This window comes from Bos indicus, chromosome 16 (assembly GCF_029378745.1).
Source record: "Bos indicus isolate NIAB-ARS_2022 breed Sahiwal x Tharparkar chromosome 16, NIAB-ARS_B.indTharparkar_mat_pri_1.0, whole genome shotgun sequence".
Lineage (NCBI taxonomy): Eukaryota > Metazoa > Chordata > Mammalia > Artiodactyla > Bovidae > Bos > Bos indicus.
Genome location: NC_091775.1, coordinates 52,269,959 through 52,290,808, shown reverse-complemented (window position 1 = coordinate 52,290,808; position 20,850 = coordinate 52,269,959). Strand labels below are relative to the sequence as shown.

Here is a 20,850-nt window from a genome sequence, read left to right as displayed (position 1 = left end):
AAAATACCACAGCTTCATGGTCACATGTCTCCTGCCAGGCAGCGTAGTCCAGGCCACAAATAGATGGCATTTGAGGGGCTTCCAGCTACGTGAGGGATGCCTTCCTGGTCAGGTCAAATGCTGGTCAGAGAATGCTGACCAACAGTCTTGCCCGCAGGGGCCTCCCTTTCCCAAACTGAAGGCCACTCTGCAGTTCATCTTGGCTGAAGGCTACTTTCTCCTCCTAAAGTGGCCCCACCCACTGTGAAAATTCAGACCCCTGCTCCTCCTGCTTCTTCACCTGCTGGCAGCCCCCCAAGACCAATCCAAATGCTTCTGGGTCTTAGGGCTTTACCCTGATGCCTTTGGGGAACAGAGGGAGTGAGAAAGTGATGAACCCCGAAATGAGGGTCCTGGAATGTTCCTAGAGGTCATTTGGACATGGCCACCGCTGACCTGGGTCAGGGCTTGCCCTCTGGTGTGGCCCGTCCCCTGGCAATGTCGTGAACCTGCCCGGTTGGGCTTTCAGTAGAACACCCACATGGGAGTGGTTGCAAGCGGTCGGGGAGAGCCAGTCACTCCTGCCAGCATCTCTCCTGACCTAGGCTCCTGCAGGCAAAGCCCAAGATGGGGGTGGCAAGCAGGCTGTCCCTCCAGGAACGGGGGTCTGGTGCTGCCACCCGCAGGTCACCAGGAGGAGTGGGCAGGAGACATGGCTTCTGGGAACAACAGCCCCTTGCAGGCACCACCCTGCCCAGCCCTCTGAGTCCGTCCTGAGAGAGGTGCCAGGAGGACCCTCTTTCACTGTTGAGTTTGGTAAGATATAGAGAGGGTGAGTGTCCGTAACCACACTTATTTACTAACTGTGGTTAGTAAGTGGCGAACCTGGGCCCTAAAGGCCCTGCTCAGAGCCATCCTGCCTCAAGGCTAGTGTAGCCTATCCCCAGGCAGGTACAGTGACACACACCCCTCCTGCTGGGGGACAGAGGAGGGAGTGAGGGGGTCGGACAGTAACCATCTAGACAGGTAAATGGGATCATTTCTGACAGCAACACATCATAAGAAGGACCTAGAGTGGAGAGGAGGGGGCCCTCTGAGGAGCGTCTGCGGGTGGAGGGGGGAGAGGGGGGAGAGGGGGTGTGGGGACCATGAGGACTGAAGCTTTCAGTGAAGGAGACCAAGACACCCAGGAAGAACAAAGTCAGGTGGCATCCGCAGATGCCCTGGCCGCCCCGGGTGGGTGAGCCTGGCCCGGGGTGTTTCCTCATCACTGAATGTGGAGAAAACCCAGGTTACCCTCCTGTGTCTCTCCTGTGAGACTGCTCACACAGAACACTGCTCTGCGCGGTGTCCCAAGGATGAAAGAACAGATAAAAAACCAAGGAGGGTCTTGGAATGCAGGAACGGACAGGCCTTTATCATCTTTCCCTCCCCCATGTAGTAACTATTAACGAATTTCAGGTCCTCCTGAGGCCCTAACGACTCCATTTGCCTCATCCAATCAGCAAATGACCCACAAGACCCCTATCCTGCTCCTTGAACCTTGGCTATAAAAATGGACTAAGGACCCCTGTTCAACATCATCTCTCCCTTGAGCCAGGCCGCTGTTCTAACAGCATCTCCCACTCTAATAAACTTTATTCTCCTCTCATTCTGCCTCATGTCTGGAAATTCTCCCGTGCACAGACCACGACACTCTGGTCACCAAAAGTGGTGGGGGAGGTTCCTACGCCAGGCAATTTGGCGACACCAGCTGGATGTCCCACAGGTTAATTCAATTCTGATAGTATCTGGAGACTCTTGGGTAGGGGGCTCAGTCCCACAGACTGCTCTCAACTTCAGGTGCCAATGGCAAAGAGTGGTCCCCAAGTCACCCGCCACTTCTGTCTAACTTGGCTACAACTCAGAGGTTCCCATGACCACCTGCCCCTTGCATTCAATTAATTTGCTAGAGGAGCTCACAGAACTCAGGGAAACCTTCACTAACACTCACTAGTTCATTATAAAAATTTGATGTTTTGTTGAAGGATAATCCCATGGACAGAGGAGTCTGGTGGGCTACAGTCCATGGGGTCACAAGGAGTCGGACATGACCGAGAACACACACATCTACAAGATGAAGGACATGGGTGAGGTCCAGATGGGGGATGGGCAGGGCTGGGGGGCTGGGGGCAGGGACGCCTCCATGCGTCAGTGTGGGATTTTGCGGAGGCTTCCTCATAAAGGCATAATCATTTATTAGTCCCATTTTCAGCTCCTCTACCTTCTCAAGAGAATGGGGGTGGGGCTGAAAATTCGAAGCTTCTAATCTGGCTTGGTCTTTCTGGTGACCAGCCCCTACAGGAGCCTCATTAAAACAAAAGATGGCCCTGTGCTCTCAGAAGAAATTCCCAGGTTTTCAGGAGTTCTGCGCCGGAGCGGGGCAGACAGCGGGACCCCTGCTGTCCGTGTTCCTGCCATCACACCATCCTCTCCCTGCTCCTCAGCAGGCTCTGCACTCAGCAGCTGAGGCCCTGTTGGTCACTTCGCTGTGGGGGGAGGTCCCACTGCATCACTTCCTGTGGACAGACATGTGGGTCGTTTGCAGCAGCTATTACAAAGAGTGATGCTATGAACATTCTGGAACCTTTCTCTGGGCAGTCTTGGAGTCATGGGGTCAGAGGTGTTTGTCCAGCTCTAGAGGGCACTGCCCAACAGTTTCAAGGGGTGGTTGTGCCTTTGCTCCATCATGTCTGTGCCCACATCGTCTGGTGAAGCACTTTCCTTAATAATAAAGTTATTGGCCTTTGGCATCATCTTTAATGAGGACGTGTGTCTCTTCAATGCTTCTGTCTTTTCCTGTTGATCAGCAAATTTGGAAGACTCAACAGTGGGCACAGGACTGGAAAAGGTCAGTTTTCATTCCAATCCCAAAGAAAGGCAATAACACAGAATGTTCAAACTACCACACAAATTGCACTCATTTCACATGCTAGCAAAGTAATGTTCAAAATTCTCCAAACTAGGCTTCAACAGTAGGTGAACTGAGAACTCTCAGACGTTCAGGCTGGATCTAGAAAAGGCAGATGAACCAGAGATCAAATTGCCAACACCCATTGGATCAAAGAAAAAGCAAGAAAATTCCAGAAAAACATCTATTGTTTCACTGACTACATTAAAGCCTTTGACTGTGTGGATCACAACAAACTGGAAAATTCTTAAAGAGGTGGGAATACCAGACCACCTGACCTGTCTCCTGCAAAACTTGTGTGCAGGTAAAGAAGTGACGATTAGAACTGGACATGGAACAATGAACTGGTTCCAAAATGGGAAAGTAGCACGTCAAAGGTATATATTGTTACCCTGCTTATTTAACTTAAATGAAGAGTACATCATGCAAAATGCCGGGCTGGATGAAGCACAAGCTGGAATCGAGAATGCTGGGAGAAATATCAATAACTTCGGATATGCAGATGACTCCACCCTTATGGCAGAAAGCAAAGAGGAACTAAAGAGCTTCTTGATGAAGGTGAAAGAGGAGAGTGAAAAAACTGGCTTAAAACTCAACATTCAAAAAACAAAGATCATGATATCCATTTCCATCACTTAATGGCAAATAGATGGGGAGACAATGGAAACAGTGAGAGACTTTATTTTCTTGGGCTCCAAAATCACTGCAGGTGGTGACTGCAGCCATGAAATTAAAAGATGATTGCTCCTTGGAAGAAAAGCTATGACCAACCTAGACAGCATATGAATAAGCAGAGGCATCACTTTTCGGACAAAGAGCCGTCTAGTCAAAGCTATGGTTTTCTAGTAGTCATGTATGGATGTGAGTTGGACCATAAAGAAGCTGAGCACCAAAGAATTGATGCTTTTGAACTGTGGTGTTGGAGAAGACTCTTGAGAGTCCCTTGGACTGCAAGGAGATCCAACCAGTCCATTCTGAAGGAGATCAGTCCTGAATATTCATTGGAAGGACTGATGCTGAAGCTGAAGCTGAAGCTCCAATACTTTGGCCACCTGATGAGAAGGGCCGACTTACTGGAAAAGACCCTTATACAGGGAAAGATTGAAGGCAGGAGAAGGGGATGACAGAGAATGAGATGGTTGGATGGCATCACCAACTGGATGGACATGAGTTTGAGCAAGCTCCAGGAGATGGTGAAGGACAGGGAGGTCTGGCATGCTGTAGTCCATGGAATCGCAAACAGTCAGATACGACTGAGCAACTGAACAACAGTTTTAAATTTTAAAATAGTCCAAGTTATCAACAATTTCCTTTATTCTTATCACTGTTTATGTCTTTTTACAGAACTCTTTCCCTGCCCCTCCAAATCATGAAGATTTCACAATGTCTTTGCACGTTTTTAAAGCTCCGTCATTTCACCTCTCTCACTGGGAATACAGCCCACGTAGTCTCATATCAGTGGGCGGTGGGAACTGATTTCAGTGGGCGGTGGGTGATGGAGGTTCTTTCACAGTTTTGTTTCCAGATGGGCACCAGTTGTCCCAGCACCACGTCAGGACGCCATGGCCCAGGTGTATGTGTGTGTGTGTTTGTGTGTGTGTGCACGTGCATGTCTACAGAAGCACAGCAGTGGAGTCCCCCCATGGGATTCACACAATAAGGAGGTTTGGAGAGTTTGGGGCAGGAGTTTTTCAACAGCTGCCATGACTGCCCTGGGAGAAAGTAAGGTTCTGCGGGGAGGCAGAGGTGCCTGGTTCCTGGGGCTGGAATTACCAGAAGTGTTCCCTTCCATTCCCCCTCCTCAATCATGGGCCTCCTTATGGGAAGGGCTCTGGAGAACTTGGGCATGTGCGCACTTCTGAAGCAGGGGGCCTTAGGTCTCCCGGGATACCAGTAAGGAGTACGGAGAATGGGTCCCTCTGGTACTCGGCCAGCGGTACCGCCAGGCGCCACCAGAGGGCGCGCGGGCTCCACGGGAAGTCAACCTAGTGCGCGGCTCCGGGCCCTGGTGGGGTGGCGGGTAAGGGAACATTTAGGGGGCGCTAGCTGGGGCGATTGGAGAAGGAAATGGCAACCCACTCCAGTGTTCTTGCCTGGAGAATCCCAGGGACGGGGGAGCCTGGTGGGCTGCCGTCTATGGGGTCGCACAGAGTCGGACACGACTGAAGCGACTTAGCAGCAGCAGCAGCAGCTGGGGCGACCCACTCCAGTACTCTTGCCTGGAAAATCCCATGGACAGAGGAGCCTGGTAGGCTGCAGTCCATGGGGTTGCTAAGAGTCGGACACGACTGAGCAACTTCACTTTGACTTTTCACTTTCCTGCATTGGAGAAGGAAATGGCAGCCCACTCTAGTGTTCTTGCCTGGAGAATCCCAGAGATGGGGGAGCCTGATGGGCTGCCCTCTATGGGGTCGCACAGAGTCAGACACGACTGAAGCGACTTAGCAGCAGCAGCAGCAGACCTAATGGAAGCAGAAGATATTAAGAAGAGGTGGCAAGAATACACAGAACTATCCAAAAAAGATGTTAATGATGCAAATAACCTCGATGGTGTGATTCTCACCTAGAACCGGACATCCTGGAGTAGGAAGTCAAGTGGACCTAGGAAGCATTGCTACGAAGAAAGCATTGCTACAAAGAAAGCGAGTGGAGGTGATGGAATTCCAGCTGAGCTATTTCAAATTCAAAACATGATGCTGTTAAAGTGCTGTGCTCAATATGCCAGCAAATTTGGAAAACTCAGCAATGGCCACAGGACTGGAAGAGGTCAGTTTTCATTCCGATCCCAAAGAAAGGCAATAATAAAGACTGTTCAAACTACCACACAATTGCACTCATTTCACATACTAGTAAAGTAAGGCTCAAAATTCTCCAAGCTAGGCTTCAACAGTACATGAATTGAGAACTCCAAGATGTTCAAGCTGGATCTAGAAAAAGTAGAGAAACCAGAGATCAAGCTGCCAACATCCATTGGATTAAAGGAAAAGCAAGAGAGTTCCAGAGAAACATCTACTTCTGCTTCATTGACTACAGTAAAGCCTTTGACTGTGTGGATCACGACAAACTGGAAAATTCTTAAAGAGATGGGAATACCAGACCACCTGACCTGCCTCCTGAGAAACCTGTATGCAGGTAAAGAAGCAACAGTTAGAACCAGACATGGAACAACAGACTGGTTCCAAATTGGGAAAGTAGTATGTCAAAGGTGTATATTGTTACCCTGCTTATTTAACTTAAATGCAGAGTATTTCATGTGAAATGCCAGGCTGGATGAAGCACAAGCTGGAATCAAAATTGCTGATAGAAATATCAGTAATCTCAGATATGCAGATGACACCACCCTTATGGCAGAAAGCAAAGAAGAACCAAAGAAACTCTTGAAGAAGGTGAAAGAAGAAAGTGAAAAAACTGGCTTAAAACTCAACATTCAAAAAACAAAGATCATGATATCCATTTCCATCACTTAATGGCAAATAGATGGGGAGACAATGGAAACAGTGAGAGACTTTATTTTCTTGGGCTCCAAAATCACTGCAGATGGTGACTGCAGCCATGAAATTAAAAGATGCTTGCTCCTTGGAAGAAGAGCTATGACCTAGACAGCATATGGAAAAATAGAGACATCACTTTGCGGACAAAGATCCATCTAGTCAAAGCTATGGTTTTCCGGTAGTCATGTATGGATATGAGAGTTGGACCATAACGAAGCTGAGCGCCAAAGAATTGATGCTTTTGAACTGTGGTGTTGGAGAAGACTCTTGAGAGTCCCTTGAACTGCAAGGAGATCCAACCAGTCCATCCGAAAGGAAATCAGTCCTGAATATTCATTGGAAATACTGATGCTGAAGCTGAAGCTCCAATACTTTGGCCACCTGATGGGAAGGGCTGACTCATTGGAAAAGACCCTGATGCTGGGAAAGATTGAAGGTGGGAGGAGAAGGGGACGACAGAGGATGAGACATTTGGATAGCATCACTAACTTAATGAACATGAGTTTGAGTAAGCTCCAGTAGTTGGTGATGGACAGGGAAGCTTGGAGTGCTGCAGTCCATGGGGCTGCAAAGAGTCAGACACAACTGAGCGACTGAACTGAACTGAAAGTCAAAGAAACAGATCCAATATGGAGTCTAAATTTGCTCTTCCCTGTAGCAGTTGCAACTCGTGGGCTTGGTTACCTGGAGGCAGGTGGAATCTTCCTGGACCAGGGATTGAACCCATGTCTCCCGCATTGACAGACTGTTAACCACTGGACCACCAGAGAAGTCCCTGGTCTTTTTATAATTAATAAGTAGTGTTCCATTGTTGGACATGCCAAGATTTGTTTATCCTTTCATATGTTGATGGACATCTGGTGCTATTATATATAAAGCTGCTAGAATGTTTGTGTTTAAGTCTTTGTGTGAACTTACAAAAAGAATATATAAAGAACTCCTGGGCTTCCATGGTGGCTCGGCAGTAAAGAATCTGCCTGCGATGTAGGAGTCCCAGGTTTGATTCCTGGGTTGGGAAGATCCCCTGGAGAAGAATACCCACTCCGGTATTCTTGCCTGGGAAATCCCAGGGACAGGTGGGTAGCAAAGAGTTGGAAATGATTTAGCGACTAAACAACAACAAAGAACCCTTAAGACTCACCAGTAAGAAAACAAAGAGTACCTGGTGGTCCAGTGGTGAAGAATGCAGGGGACACAAGTTTGACCCCTGGTCTAGGAAGACTCCATGTGCCACAGGGCAACAAATCCCATACACCACGACTACTGGAGCCCACGCTTTAGAGCCTGCGCTCCACAATAAGGGAAGTCACTGCAGTGAGAAGCCCATGCACCACAGTGAAGAGTAGCCCCTGCTCTCTGCAACTGGAGAAAGCCCACATGCAGCAATGAAGACCCATCACAGCCACACCTTCTTAAAAAAGAAAGAAAACAAATTACCCAGTGAAGAAAATGGATGAAAGATTTGACCAGTTATTTTATGGAAGACGATATGTGGATGCATTTAAACATAAAAAGATGCTCGACATCATTAGTCATTGAGGAAATGCAAATCAAAACCAAAATGAGACACTACTAACCACCTACTGGAACAGTAAAGTTTAAAGGTCTGACCAAACATAGAGCTGGCGAGGATGTGGGGCACAACTGGAGCTCTTATGCACCCCACATGGAGATGAAAAATGATAACCACACTGCAAAGCTACTGCTTCAGTGACTATGGTAAAGCCTTTGACTGTGTGGATCACAACAAACTGTGGGAAATTCTTAAAGAGATGGGATTATCAGACCATCTTACCTGTCTGCTGAGAAACTTGCATGGGAGTCAAGCAACAGTTAGAACCAGACATGGAACAATTGACTGGTTCAAAATTGGGAAAGGAATACATCAAGGCTGTATATTGTCATCCTGCTTATTTAACTTAGATGCAAAGTACATTATGTGAAATACCAGGCTGGATGAATCACAAGATGGAATCAAGATTGCCTGGAGAAATAGTAACAACCTCAGATATACAGATGATACCACTCTAATGGCAGAAAGTGAAGAGAAACGAAAGCTTTTTGATGAGGATGAAAGAGGAGAGTGAAAAAGCTGGCTTAAAACTCAACATTAAAAACACTAAGATCATGGCATCTGGTCCCATCACTTCATGAGAAATAGAAGGAGAAGAAGTGGAAACAGTGAAAGACTTTATTGGGCTCCAAAATCACTGTGGATGTTGACTGCAGCCATGAAATTTAAAGACGCTTGCTCCTTGGAAGAAAAGCTATGACAAACCTAGATAGCATATTAAAAAGCAGAGACATCATTTTGCCAACAAAAGTCCATATCGTCAATAGTATGTTTTTTTTTTCCAGAGGTCATGTATGGATGCAAGAGTTGGACCATAAAGAAGGCTGAGTGCTGAAGAATTGATGCTTTCGAATTGTGGTGATGGAGAAAACTCTTGAAAATCCCTTGGACAGCAAGGAGATCAAACCAGTCAATCCTAAAGGAAATCAATCCTGAATATTCATTGGAAGGACTGATGCTGAAGCTGAAGCTCCAATACTTTGGCCACCTGATGCAAAGGGCCAATGCATTAGAAAAGACCCTGATGCTGGGAAAGATTGAAGGCAGGAGAAGGGGACGACAGAGGATGAGATGGATGGCATCCTGGACTCAATGGACATGAATCTGAGCAAGCTCAGGGAGATGGTGAAGGAAGCCTGGACTGCTGCAGTCCATCGAGTTGGAAAGAGTCCGGCACGACTAAGTGACTGAACCACAACAAATTCAGATATCCTGCACAATTTGTTGAAAGACTATTCTTTCCTCTACTGGGTTGTTTTGACATCCTTGTTGAAAAGCAAGTGACTAAAAGTGAAGGCTTGTTTCTGAACTCTCAATTCTTTTTGTTTTTCTGGCTACTTTATTTTTTTTTAATTGAAGGATATTTGCTTTACAAAATTTTGTGGTTTTCTGTCATACGTCAAGAATCAACCATAGGTACACCCATGTCCCCTCCCTCCCAAACCTCCTTCCGTCCCCTCCCCATTCCACCCTTCTTAGATCGTCACAGAGTGAACTCTCAATTTTATTCCATCAAATCAATATGTTCAACCTCGTGCTAATACCGAATTGTCTTGGTTATTGTAGCTGTGTAGTAACCTTCGGAATAAGCAAGTTTGAGTCCTACAACTTTGTTCTTTTTCAAGATTGTTTTGGATATTCTGGGTCCCTTGGATTTCCATATAAATTTTAGGAGCACCTTGTCAATTTCTATGTTAACTGAAACTTTGAAGAGATTGTATTGAATCTAGCTCAATTTGGGAAATACTGTCATCTTAACAATGTTAAATATTCCAATCCATGAATGTGGAATGTCTTTTTGTTTATTTAGGTTTTTTAAAATTTTTTCTAAATGAGTTTAGAATTTCTAAATAATTAATTTCTGTCAACAATGTTGTATAGTTTTCAAAATATGTTTTGTTCTTTTATTAAATTTATTCATAAGATTTCTATTCTTTCTGATGGTATTATAAATTGAATAGATTTCTTATTTCATTTTCAGATTGTTAACAGTGCATGGAAATATAATTGATTTTAAAATATTGATCTTGTACCCAGGAAACTTGCTTAACTCATTTATTAATTTTAATGGTTTTTCTTAGTGCATTCCATGGAATTTTCTACCTATAAGATCATATCATTTGAAAATAAAGAGTTCTACTTCTGTTCTTCAATATAGATGCATTTTATTTCATTTTCTTGCCTAACTGGCCTGGCTAGAACTTCCCACACCTTTTGGAATTTTTTGTCTGTTTCATTTTTGTTTTGGCAGTTCTCTAACTTTACAGGACAAGCAGCAGTTAGTGCTTATCCACATTAACTGTCTGTAGATTTTTTAAAGTGGTGGCATGTACATAGGTAACCAACATATAGAGCTTGTTTGGTGAATCTTCATCTTCACTACACTTACATCTTGGAATAGAACTGGTGAGAGCAGAAATCAGTTTTATTGCTGGGTTTCAGCTATTTGATTATGATGTTCTTAAATGTAGTTTTCTTCAAACTTCTTGTGCTTGGATCTGTGGGCTTATCGTTTATGTCAAGATTGTAAAGCTTCGAGTCATTATTTCTTCAAATGTTTCTCACCTTCCCCTACCCCAGAAGCCAATGACACGTATGTCAAGCCCTTGATGTTGACCACAGCTCACTAATGCTCTTTTCTCCACTCCTAGTTTAAAACTCTGTTTTATGTTCAATAGTTTTTATTATTATATTTGCAGTTTACTAATAGTTTCCTCTTCTGCATTTAATCTCTAATTTGCATTACTCCCACCCAGTGTGTTCCTTACGTCAGACATCATAATTTTCTTTTATCTCTTTGGCTATGCTGAGTCAGTTGCAGCATGCTGGATCTTCAGCTACAGCATGTGAACTCTTAGTTACAGCATTTGGGATCCAGTTCCCTGACCAGGGATCAAACCCAGAACCCCTGCATTGGGAGCGCGGAGTCTTAGCCACTGGACCACCGAGGAAGTCCCCCATCATAATTTTCTAAACGTTCATTTGGGGTTTTTTATATCTTCAATGTCTCCAACACATTCAGTCTTTCCTCCAGCTTCTCAAACATGTGACATGCAGCTCTAACTACTGTTTCAGTGTCCTTGTTTATCATCTGTGACATTTCTAGGGTGCTTTCAATTGATTGAACTGTCTCCTTATCATAAGTCAGATTTTCCTGATTCCCTGTGTGCCCAGTAATTTTTTATTACTGAACGCCAGGCATTAATTTCAATGTGTTGGGTTCTAGATATTAATTTTTTTTCTGCTATGAACAATCTTGAGCTGTTCTGTGTGCAGCGTTACTTGGAAACAGCTTGAGCCTTTCAGATCTTGTTTGTAAACTCCGTTGGGCAGGCCTGGAACAGTGCTTCACCTGTGCTGAGCGTTCCTCACTGCTGGACAAGACCCTGTTGGTCACTCTGCCACCCGCCCTGCAGTTGCAGGGTTTCTGTTCTGGCTGGTGAAGACTGGAACTCTGTGAACTCAGGGGTTGCTGTCTAACCCTCTGGGGGTCCTTTCCCTGGCCTGGAAGAGTTTCCTCACAAGGGTATTCTAATCAGGTCTGAGGGTCCCCTGCAGCTCTCTGGAGTTCTGTCCTGTTATCTCTCTTCTTTCTGACCCCTGTGCTATGAACTCCAGCTGCATCTGTCCCTCAGGACTATCAGCTCCATCTCCCCGACTCAGGGAGTCTGCCTGGCTTTGGGCCCTGCACCAGGGCCTGAAAATTGTCTCCAAGTTGTCAGCTGGGGCTGTGTAGGACCCACTCCACTTCTTTTCCATTTCCCAAGGACCAGTCTTTCATTTTCAGTCTATGTTTTGGGAACTTCACGGTTGTTCAGTGGTTAGGACTGAGTGCTTTCACTGCTGTGGGCCCGGGCGATGCACAGTGGGCACCGGCATCACACAAGAACCAGAGCTCCTCAAACAGGCACCTGCTCCGCAGAGAAGATCAATTTGTTTTCTTCAGATGTCAGCAATGAAACTTCTTAAAGAAGAGTTCTTCTCCAGCTCCGCAGGGGGTCACGGTGAGCGACCTGCTGCTCCCGTGTGAATCTTACCTGGACAACGCATCCTTGGTGCCCGCTATGTAAAATATGTCATTTTGATATAAGATGCTTTGTCTCAAAAATGTCTATGAGGGGAGTTCCCTGGTTGCCTAGTGGTTAGTATGCTGGGTTTTTCACTGCCGTGGCCCAGGTTCAAGTCCTAATCAGGGAATTAATATTCCATGAGCTGTGCAGTGTGGCCAAAAAAAAGGGTAAGACTATCTTTGATGTCATTGGAAAAGACCCAATGCTGGGAAAGATTGAGGGCAGGAGAAAGGGGCAACAGAGGATGAGATGGTTGGATGGCATCATCGACTCAACGGGCATGAGTTTGGAGCAAACTCTGGGAAATGGTAAAGGACGGGGAAGCCTGGCGTGCTATAGGCCATGGGGTTGCAAACACTCAGACACGACTGAGCAACCGAATAACAACAAGGGTGAAACAGTCCTCAGAACTCGCTGAGAATCTGCTTCTCAGGTTGTAATCCTCAGTTTGGCTCAAATAAAATTCCCTTTTTTTGTGTGTGTTTGATAGTTAAATGAAATTTCATTGACACATTACAGGCTTTATTTCATTCACTCCACACAATACTCCCCAGCTCCAGGCTGGGGCGGATCCAACTTTCCCCAGGACCCTGGGGTTCAGGCTGGAACTCCTCCCGACCCAGGAAGACATCGATCGCTGGGTTTGCACAGGAGTCAAATCTGTGTGGCAGGGAAGGACCTGGGCACAAGACGCACCAACCCAAATACCCAGAACTCCTGTTCCTGTCCTGGGAGGGGCAGTCAGCAGCCACCTCCAGCCTCCTGTCTGTGTAGTAACATCAAGCCCAGGGGTCCTGGTCAGCAGGGCTGCCCTAACAGCACAAATCAATAATAGGAACCCAGAGGCAAATGCCAGCATGGGTGTGCGTTCCATGAGGACCTCTTTCCAGGGAAAGCCTGCCTTCCGGTCGTGTCCTGAGCATGAGCTCTCCCTTCTCGTCCCTTTTGAAAAGGAAAGGCACTAATCCATGACCGAATTTCCTTCCAGAGGCCCCACTTCCTAAAGCCACCACCTTGGGGGGTAGTATTCAACATATGAATTAGCAGGGCAAGGGACAGTTTGCAGACAAATATTCAGTCCATAGGACCTGGGCTCTGCTCTGGAAAAGTCTAACCAAAAAGTTTGGGCTCCAAGTGGGCAGACTGGTCAGCTCAGTCCTGGGATGTTACCCTCACCTCTTAATTCAACAAAAGAAACTTCAGGGGACACAGAGAGAAGAAAATCCCATGTATACACAGCCAGATGATGCCCTGTCCCACCTGGGGTTTGGTCCAGAACCAGCCTCCTGATCCAGGTAGAGGAAGAAGCTCGGCCAGGTCTTCCCTAATACTTTACTGATCCTGGGCTGGCAGGGAAAGTCCAAGCCTAGGGCCCCAGAGGCCTGCGCTTTGAAAGGCCATGTGAAGGGAGGGTCAGGAGCTGAAGGGCCCTGGCTGGAGCCCAGCCCCTGGATATCGTGTATGGCCCAGGTCATGGTCAGCTCATATGTCAGGGGATGGAAATGGCGGCCAGGAGAGGACCATGGAGCCTCCCCACACCTGGAGCTGCTGAGCCCTATCCCACGTGCTAGACAGAGTAAGGGGTGCTGGGGGATCCTAGCGAAGGGAAGTCCTCCTCTTCACCAGCCTCTGGCCCACTTGTGGGTAAAGACGGGAAGGCAGGAATTGGCCCCCACGTCCCCACACAGACATGCAGACTTTTTGTTTGAAGCAGGAGCCCAGGAGGTGAGCCCAAAGTCACCAGGTGGGTGTCAGGGTCAGGCAGGACACCAAGAAGAGACCTCTGAAGCAGCATCAGCCAGTTGCCTCTTGGTCACCATGGACACCAGGCTGCAAAGAAGGTTGATGTGCCCACTGGGGACAGGTCAGTGTGGCCCTGGGGGCAGGTTGCAGGGTTTGTGCTGGGAATGGCAGGGCTGATGGGAACAGGCCTCTCTGGGCAGGGCAGTCAGCTCTGTGGTTCCCAGCACGGAGCATTGCCCATGCCTGTTTTTGTTTGAAATCTGGGGCCCCAGAACCCCCAACACCATGTTCTGATACAGTGTGCCCCCTCAGTTACTGAAACAGAAATGGCCCTAAGCCCTGCCCACAAGCCACAGGGATGGGGCCTGGGCTGTGGCTGGTCAGCCCAGGATGGGAATGGAAGGGGACAGGGGGCTGGCCTGTCCCTGCACCCGCAGCTGGCACTCACAGGGGAACTGCTTCCCAATGGACATGAGTCCAGTCTGCTCTGCTCATCACCACCACTGCAAGGGCTGTTTCTGGGCCTTGCTCCACCCATCCTCTTCCACAACCCCATCATCAAGTGGGCACGTGATGCTGGAGGCCCTGGGTGACCATGGGCACATTAGTTGTATATTGCTATTGTTACTTACAATAACTTTAATTTTACATAAAACATTGTTAATTATAGCTGTACAACAAATTAACCTACAATTTATCCGTTTAAAACAACAAACACATTATCTCACACAATTTCTGAGGGATAGGAGTCCTGGAACTGCTCAGCTGGGTGGTCCCGGCTCTCAGTCTCTTCGGATTGCTACTGAGATGTCGGCAGCAGCTGGGGTCCCAGCTGAAGGCTGGAGACCAGCTTATAAACCCCACACTCTGTTGGCCGCTCCATAGCAAAGGACAGCTGGCCTCCTCCAAGTGGAGGATGTTAGAGACAGAGAGAGACAGGCCAGGATGCCCCTGCGACCTCATCTTCTACAGGACCTTACTGCTGATGCAGGTCAACCTCAGTACATTCAGAGGTAGAGTACCAGGTCGGGGCTCTTGGGGGGGCTGCCTCCTGGGAGGCTGTCAACCCCAGGGCCTGTTTCCTTGCCCAGTGGTGCCTCCCAGGATAGGTATGGCCCCTAGAGCTTCAAGGGGCAGAGAGCAGCCAGACACGGCTCCAGAACCCTCTGGGCTCAGCTTCTTTCTTGGGGGAAAGGGGAGCAGGTCCTGGAGCCTAGAGGAGGCTGTTGGGGCCTGGAGATAATCAGGTGATCACAGGAGCTCTGGTTGGGAAGCTAAGGGCTCACCTTTCAAAAGTCAAGGCTCCCAGGAGCCCCAGGTCCTACCCCATTTCAAACTCCCAAGTACCTGGAGTTTTCTGGGCCTGGCGAGGCCGACTGCTGTCACCGTTAGGACCAACTCTTTCTCCAGATTTCAAACACCTATGATTTGCTGTCATTGTTAGTCCCCAAGCCCTGACCTCACAGGCAAGAAAGAGGGACCCAGAGTCACAGGGTTCCACAGGGCGAGACACCCACAGAGGCAGGCAGAGCACCTGACTACACACAGGAATTCAGCAAACACTCATTGACCCTTGGTCCCCACCAGGAACTGGGCGGATGGAGGCCACAGAGGAACGCAGCTCCACCTGCCAGTGCGGGGTAGGGGGAGGGGGAAGGGGCCACACCCTCCCCCAGAAGGAGGAAGTTCTGGTTCTTTCCCCACCCACTCCGCACATTTGTCCAGAGAGGGTGCTTCTTCTATTATCCACCGAGAAAGTCTGCAAGACAAAAGCCAAAACACAAATACTTGGAGGGGGGGGGATTGCGGTGCAGAGGAATTCCCCAGAGCCCCTCTGAGGCAGGGGAGGGACAGGCAATGGGTGGAAGAGTGGGGAGGGTGGGAGGAAGAAGAGTCCACCCCAGCTCTCCACAGACCAGGCAGGGGTCCAGGCTGAGTGTGGAAAGGGCCATGGCTCCACCCCCAGCAGACGCCAGGATACTGCCCTCAGCTGCCCAGGGGCAGCCTGGGGAGGGGCCCAGCCTCAGCTGTGCTTCCTCAGACTCCCCTAATCTAATCAAGGGTGACACTCCTTTCACCCAAGCTAATTAATGAGGCCTGTATGGCCTGAGCGTCTTTCTGTTCCAAGCAGGTACTGGGGATAGGAGTGAGTGACACAGACAGGGCCCTGGCTTCCAGAGCCCTTGGAGCCTGGGGTGGCTATCTCAGGTGGGAAAGTGGGGAGAGAACCTCGGGGGGCAGGGAGGGGGCTGAGTAGGGAAGGGCCAAAGGGGGCAGGGAAGGGACAGAGACACGAGGAACTTGCCTGTCTGAGGAACAGTGTGGTTCCCTCAGAGCCGGAGAGGTCCCTGGAGGGCTGACAGGGGCCTCAGCACAAACACCTCTTTGGCGACAGCGTCTTGAGGACAGATGACCAGGAACAGGAAGTAAGGAAGTAAAGGGAAGCACAGCCCAGGAACAGGGGGATCTGGTTTGACACTGTGATTGCCCCCTCCCTGAGGAGTGATGACCCGAGCTCCATGTGACCTTCCTGGGCAGCCCTCCTCCCTCTGGCCACCAGGTGGGGAGATCCCTCTTATTCTTTCAGGCCACGTGGAACCCAGCTCTGAGGAGGCCTTGTCCACCCCTCTACCCACCCAACCACCTGGCTTCATATCCCAAAGTCCCTTGCCTTCCCCTCCTGCACTGAGCCTCCACCCCAAACAGCTCCCCTTTCCCAAAAAAGCTGAACTTCTGGCTCCTGAAATGGACCCTCTGCAACTCTTCTGCTGGGAGGGCTCCCAGGCTGGTCAGCAGTAATGCCCCCACAGTCCTGCTGGTGACCCAGCTCTCTGAGCCTCCCCAGGGCTTGGACCAGTGAGTGTGTGCAGGTCCCAGGGTGTGGCTCCCGGCCCACATGGCTGCCACTGCCCCAAACCACTGGCCCAGACCCTGGACACCCAGGGAGATGGGCCAGGCAGCCAGAGAGCAGGAGGGGACTGGCTTGGTGGGACTTGGAGGGCCCTGCTTGGTGTGCACGGCTGAGTCCTGGAGGGCAGATGAACCTTGCTCAGGAACTGTTGGGGTCATTGGAGGAGGAGATAAGCCTCTAGCAGTGACTAACCCTCCTCCTCCCTGATGCTCCCTGGCCAGGCAGGTAGCTGGCAACCATCTGATGAAATTGGCTGTGGGTGGGAAACCCATCTTGCCTTGACCTCAGAGGGCTCAGGATGAGACACTGCAGTGTCAGCCACATGACTCAACCACCTCCTCACTGCCCCTGGAGCACAGCGTCCAGCAGCAGCCTGAGGAGACCTAGGACCACAGGACAGTGGCTCCCCGGCCAATGCCCCACGCTGGCTAGGATCACTGTATTGTGGGGTCAGCATACAGCCAGTGTTCAAGACAGGAGCATAGGCCTGCCAATGAACCCCCAATTCCTTCCTACTGTCGGGGGACTCCCTCTCAGGGGAGGACTGGGCTCTGGCGGGAGGTGAGCCCCAGTACAAAGTGCCCTTTGTCAGGCCGGTTGGGGGCCCTGCCTCTAGGACTCAGATGCCCTCTTCTGCTGGCCCCCATCTGCTGGGCAGAGACTGGCTTGGGGCAGGCTTGACCCACAGGTGCCAAGAGTAGTTCTGTGCTCCCCCGGGAGAAGGCAGGCGGTGCACCAGGCCAGAACCCAAGCTTCAGCCCACCTCAGCCCCAGAGACAACAGCGTGCACACGTCTCTGCCTTCCAGGGGCCTCAGGAGGGGTTGCGGGGAGAGAACTGTGCCCCAGGAGGATGCACGACCTCTTCTCAGCACTGGGAGACGCTCTGGGAAAGTGGTAACTGTTCCAGTCCTGCCTGAGCCCCCCAGGGACATCTCACACACACCCTCCTCCCTCGAGGCGGTCGGCTTCAGCGCAGAGGGACACAGCCAAACTCAAGGCCGGGCGAACCCCTGCGCGGCGCACCGGCCGGCCCAGGTGGGAGCTGAATAAATCCCCACGGCCCGGCCCGGCCCGGCCCGCCCCGCCCGTTCATGAGAAGACATCAACCGACCCCGGCGCTGGGCCTCGGCCAAACTGGACCCTTCACGAAGACGACAAAACAAAATTCCCTACCCGATCTCTGGAAATAACCATTTTCTGGCACAGTCTCAGTCGGTTGTAGGGCCGCGGTCTCACCGCAGCCACGGCCTCCAGGGCGCGCCCTGGCCCTGAGCCCCGGCCCCGGGGGCGGCGAGGGCCAGCCCGGGCAGGAAGATGGGTGCCAAGGCCGCCCCGGGGCGCGGCAAGGGGCAAGGGCCGTCAAAGGCTGGCGGCGGCGGGCGGCCTGCGTAGATCTCGGGCTCCTGGGCTTCAGTGGCTGGGGCCAGTGGAAGCGGGCGGCGCGCGGGCCCCAGCCGGGCCAGGCAGGCTGCCAGATGGCAGAGCAGACGAGACCGCACGTCCGCAGGGACGCCCTCGCAGCCAGCCAGGAAGCGATTCACTTCGGCCAGACACTCATGGAAGCCGGCGCGATACTTGCCCAGGATAGCGGGGTCCGAGCGGAGGGCAGCTGCGGGGGTGGCAGGGACAGGCGGTCGGCGCCCGCGGCCTCAGCCCCGGCCCCTGAGCCCTCGCCGCCGCCCTCGCCTCACCTGTCACCTGCACGCGCCGCAGGCTCTGCAGGTGCCTCACGGTCAGCTCCAGGATGTCCGCCTTCTCCAGCTTCGAGCGGCGGGAGCTCTGCGGGCGGGGCCGGTGAGGGCGGCGGGCCGCCCAGGAAGGCCGGGATTCCAGACTCCCCAGTCTTGTCCCTACCCCCAACTCACCTCTTTCCTGAGGGCGTCCAGGAGGAGGCTCTGCAGCTGAGCCAGACTCTCGTTGATGCGCGCTCGGCGCCGCTTCTCCATGACCGGCTTGGAGGACTGTGGAGCCGGCAGCCACTGAGTCCTGCAGGCATCATCTCCCCTCTCCCCTTCGCGCCCCCCCCGCCCCCGCTCCTGCCAACCCACGCCCGGCCAGGTCCCCACCTTCCGGTGCTCGGCCACGCTCCGGGGCTGGTCTGGGGTCCGGCTGGCGCCGGCCGCCGCTCCCGCCCGCGGCGAGGCCCTCGGCTTCCCCGGGATGTCCGCAGGCATGGTGCGCCCCTTCGCCACCCCCAGCCGAGGGCAGGCTGGGCGCGCGGTTTCCCAGGCACTTCTCCCGCGGGTCCCAGGCTCAGCTACCAAGCGCGTGTCTGCAGCAGCCCGGCTATTTAAGGCAGCGCGGCTGCGGGGCGTGGGAATCCCTCTCCGCGTTCTTTCCCACACTCGAGCCAGCCAATGAGCCGCCGGCGCCGGGCAGCCCGCCCCCGGCCGCTGCCCCCGCCGGCTGTCAGTCACGAGTCAGCTCCCGGCCCACAGACCCCGCTGGCAACAAAGGCTAGCCGGGGCACCCCGCCCGCGCCTGCCTCGGACCACGCCGGCCAGGCGGGAAAATAGCCGCGCCCCGGTCCCCAGTTCCGAGCGATGCGCCGGGAGGGGGCCTCTCCGGGAGGGCGGAGGCGCGAGGCTCACCTTCAGGCCGAGCGGAGACCGCGAGAAGTCTGAAAGGAAAATTCGCGAGGGGCCCTTATGCGCTCACGAAGAACCGGCGAGCCTCCGCCTTCCGCGGATCCCGCGGGGGCCTTGGACCTCCGCGCAGCCTGCGCATCTGACCCTCGCCGCCAGCAGCACCTGCACGATGCCGGGGACACAGTGAACATGGAACACCAGCCGCTGGACAGGAGAGAAGCTGACTGGCCAAGGTCGTGAGGGAAGCAGGGTGGCATCACAGGGCCAAAGAAAGTAATGCCGCAGAGCAGATAGTGACGTCATCACAGGCAGGATGTTGTCATGGTATGGAATGTAAGGATGTTACTGGTCAGGCTGGTGATGTCTCCAAGCAATCATAGGTGATATCTCAGGGTTAAGGTAGATGATGACACAAGCCAGATGTAATGATGTATAGTCACTGGTGATGTCACTCTCTTCTGGATTACCCAAAAGTGATGAGCCAAGCAGCAGCCAAGAAAGTAGAACTCACAAAAAATGAAGGATAATTGTTACATTTCTGTTTGTTATTTCAAAGAAGCACGTGGAGGAAAGAGGGCTAAGCTTATTTTCGTGTTTGATGTTGTTTTCACTTTGAATTCCCTTGTGGGGCACAATCATGTTTTGAGTTTTGGGGATGCCAGCCCATGGTGGCCTGGGCAGTCTTGTCTGCATCCCACAAACCTCTCTGGAGGCTCACTGTAGGCCTGACTGTTCTTGGGGCTGGGGAGGCCTCTCCTGAACTCTGAACTGATGTGGGAGGAAAAGGCAAATGAGCAAAATAAATAATGACATGGTTTCCAGAGACAGAAAGAAATGTGTAGGTTTTGGGGGGAGCCGAAAGCCTTCTTTCCACTGAGTGGTCTGGATGGTATTTTTGCAGTGAGCTCTGCTGGAGAAGGCAATGGCAACCCACTCCAGTACACTCGCCTGGAAAATCCCATGGATGGAGGAACCTGGTAGGCTGCAGTCCATGGGGTCATTGAGAGTTGGACAAGACTGAGCGACTTCACTTTCACTTTTCACTTTCATCCATTGGAGAAGGAAATGGCAACCCACTCCAGTGTTCTTGCCTGGAGAATCCTAGGGACGGGGGAACCTAGCAGGCGGCCATTTATGGAGTCGCACAGAGTCGGACATGACTGAATCGACTTAGCAGCAGCTAGTTGCAAGTCCAGAGGAGGAAGTGGCATTCCCAGAATGGAAAGGAACCACAGGGCCAAGGGAGGAGGGGCCGGGACAGGTGGGAACCAGGCTCTAGTGGCTTCAGGTCCCCAGAGGGGTCTAAGAGAGTCATGCTTGGCTTTTCTGAGCAGCAGAGTGGCCCAACTGGCAGCTCGGAAGGGCCACCTCCCACACTACATTCTACCTGGTGGGTGGCGATGCTGGCTGGCCCCCACCTCAATACCCTTTCCCAGGGGTCCAGTCTGGGGCCCAGTGCAGACGCCTGTGATGCAGGTTTGATCACTGGGTGGGGGAAGACACCCTGCCCCCTCCCCGGAGGAGGAAATGGCAACCCACTCCAG

At 51.4% G+C, this 20,850-nt stretch overlaps 1 protein-coding gene across 5 annotated transcripts; it reads right to left on the bottom strand.

Annotated features, from left to right (window-relative positions):
- Positions 1 to 12,563: 12,563 nt before the first annotated feature.
- Positions 12,564 to 19,677, bottom strand: HES4 (hes family bHLH transcription factor 4). 5 transcript variants are annotated; one of them, XM_070768434.1, is made up of 5 exons: positions 19,310 to 19,677; positions 18,584 to 18,679; positions 18,410 to 18,497; positions 16,112 to 18,327; positions 12,564 to 15,565 (listed from the first exon to the last, which is right to left on the bottom strand). In XM_070768434.1, the coding sequence occupies exons 2-4, from the start codon at positions 18,662 to 18,664 to the stop codon at positions 17,951 to 17,953; spliced, it is 546 nt and encodes a 181-aa protein (XP_070624535.1). In that variant the 5' UTR covers positions 18,665 to 18,679; positions 19,310 to 19,677; the 3' UTR covers positions 12,564 to 15,565; positions 16,112 to 17,950. The 5 variants fall into 5 exon arrangements, with proteins under 5 accessions (XP_070624535.1, XP_070624533.1, XP_070624534.1 ...); XM_070768432.1 differs by lacking the exon at positions 19,310 to 19,677 and having other exon boundaries at positions 12,564 to 13,893; positions 14,255 to 15,565; positions 18,584 to 19,287; XM_070768433.1 differs by lacking the exon at positions 19,310 to 19,677 and having other exon boundaries at positions 16,112 to 16,204; positions 17,892 to 18,327; positions 18,584 to 19,287.
- Between the last annotated feature and the right edge of the window lie 1,173 nt (positions 19,678 to 20,850).

Bases quoted from the DNA above. Each gene is read 5' to 3' on its own strand.
- HES4 (XM_070768431.1), bottom strand. From the start codon at position 18,892: ATGCCTGCGGACATCCCGGGGAAGCCGAGGGCCTCGCCGCGGGCGGGA. The intron at 18,498-18,583 runs GTGAGTTGGGGG...CCCCGCCCGCAG, and splicing joins TGGACGCCCTCAGGAAAGAG to AGCTCCCGCCGCTCGAAGCT. The intron at 18,328-18,409 runs GTGAGGCGAGGG...CCACCCCCGCAG, and splicing joins GCGGCGCGTGCAGGTGACAG to CTGCCCTCCGCTCGGACCCC.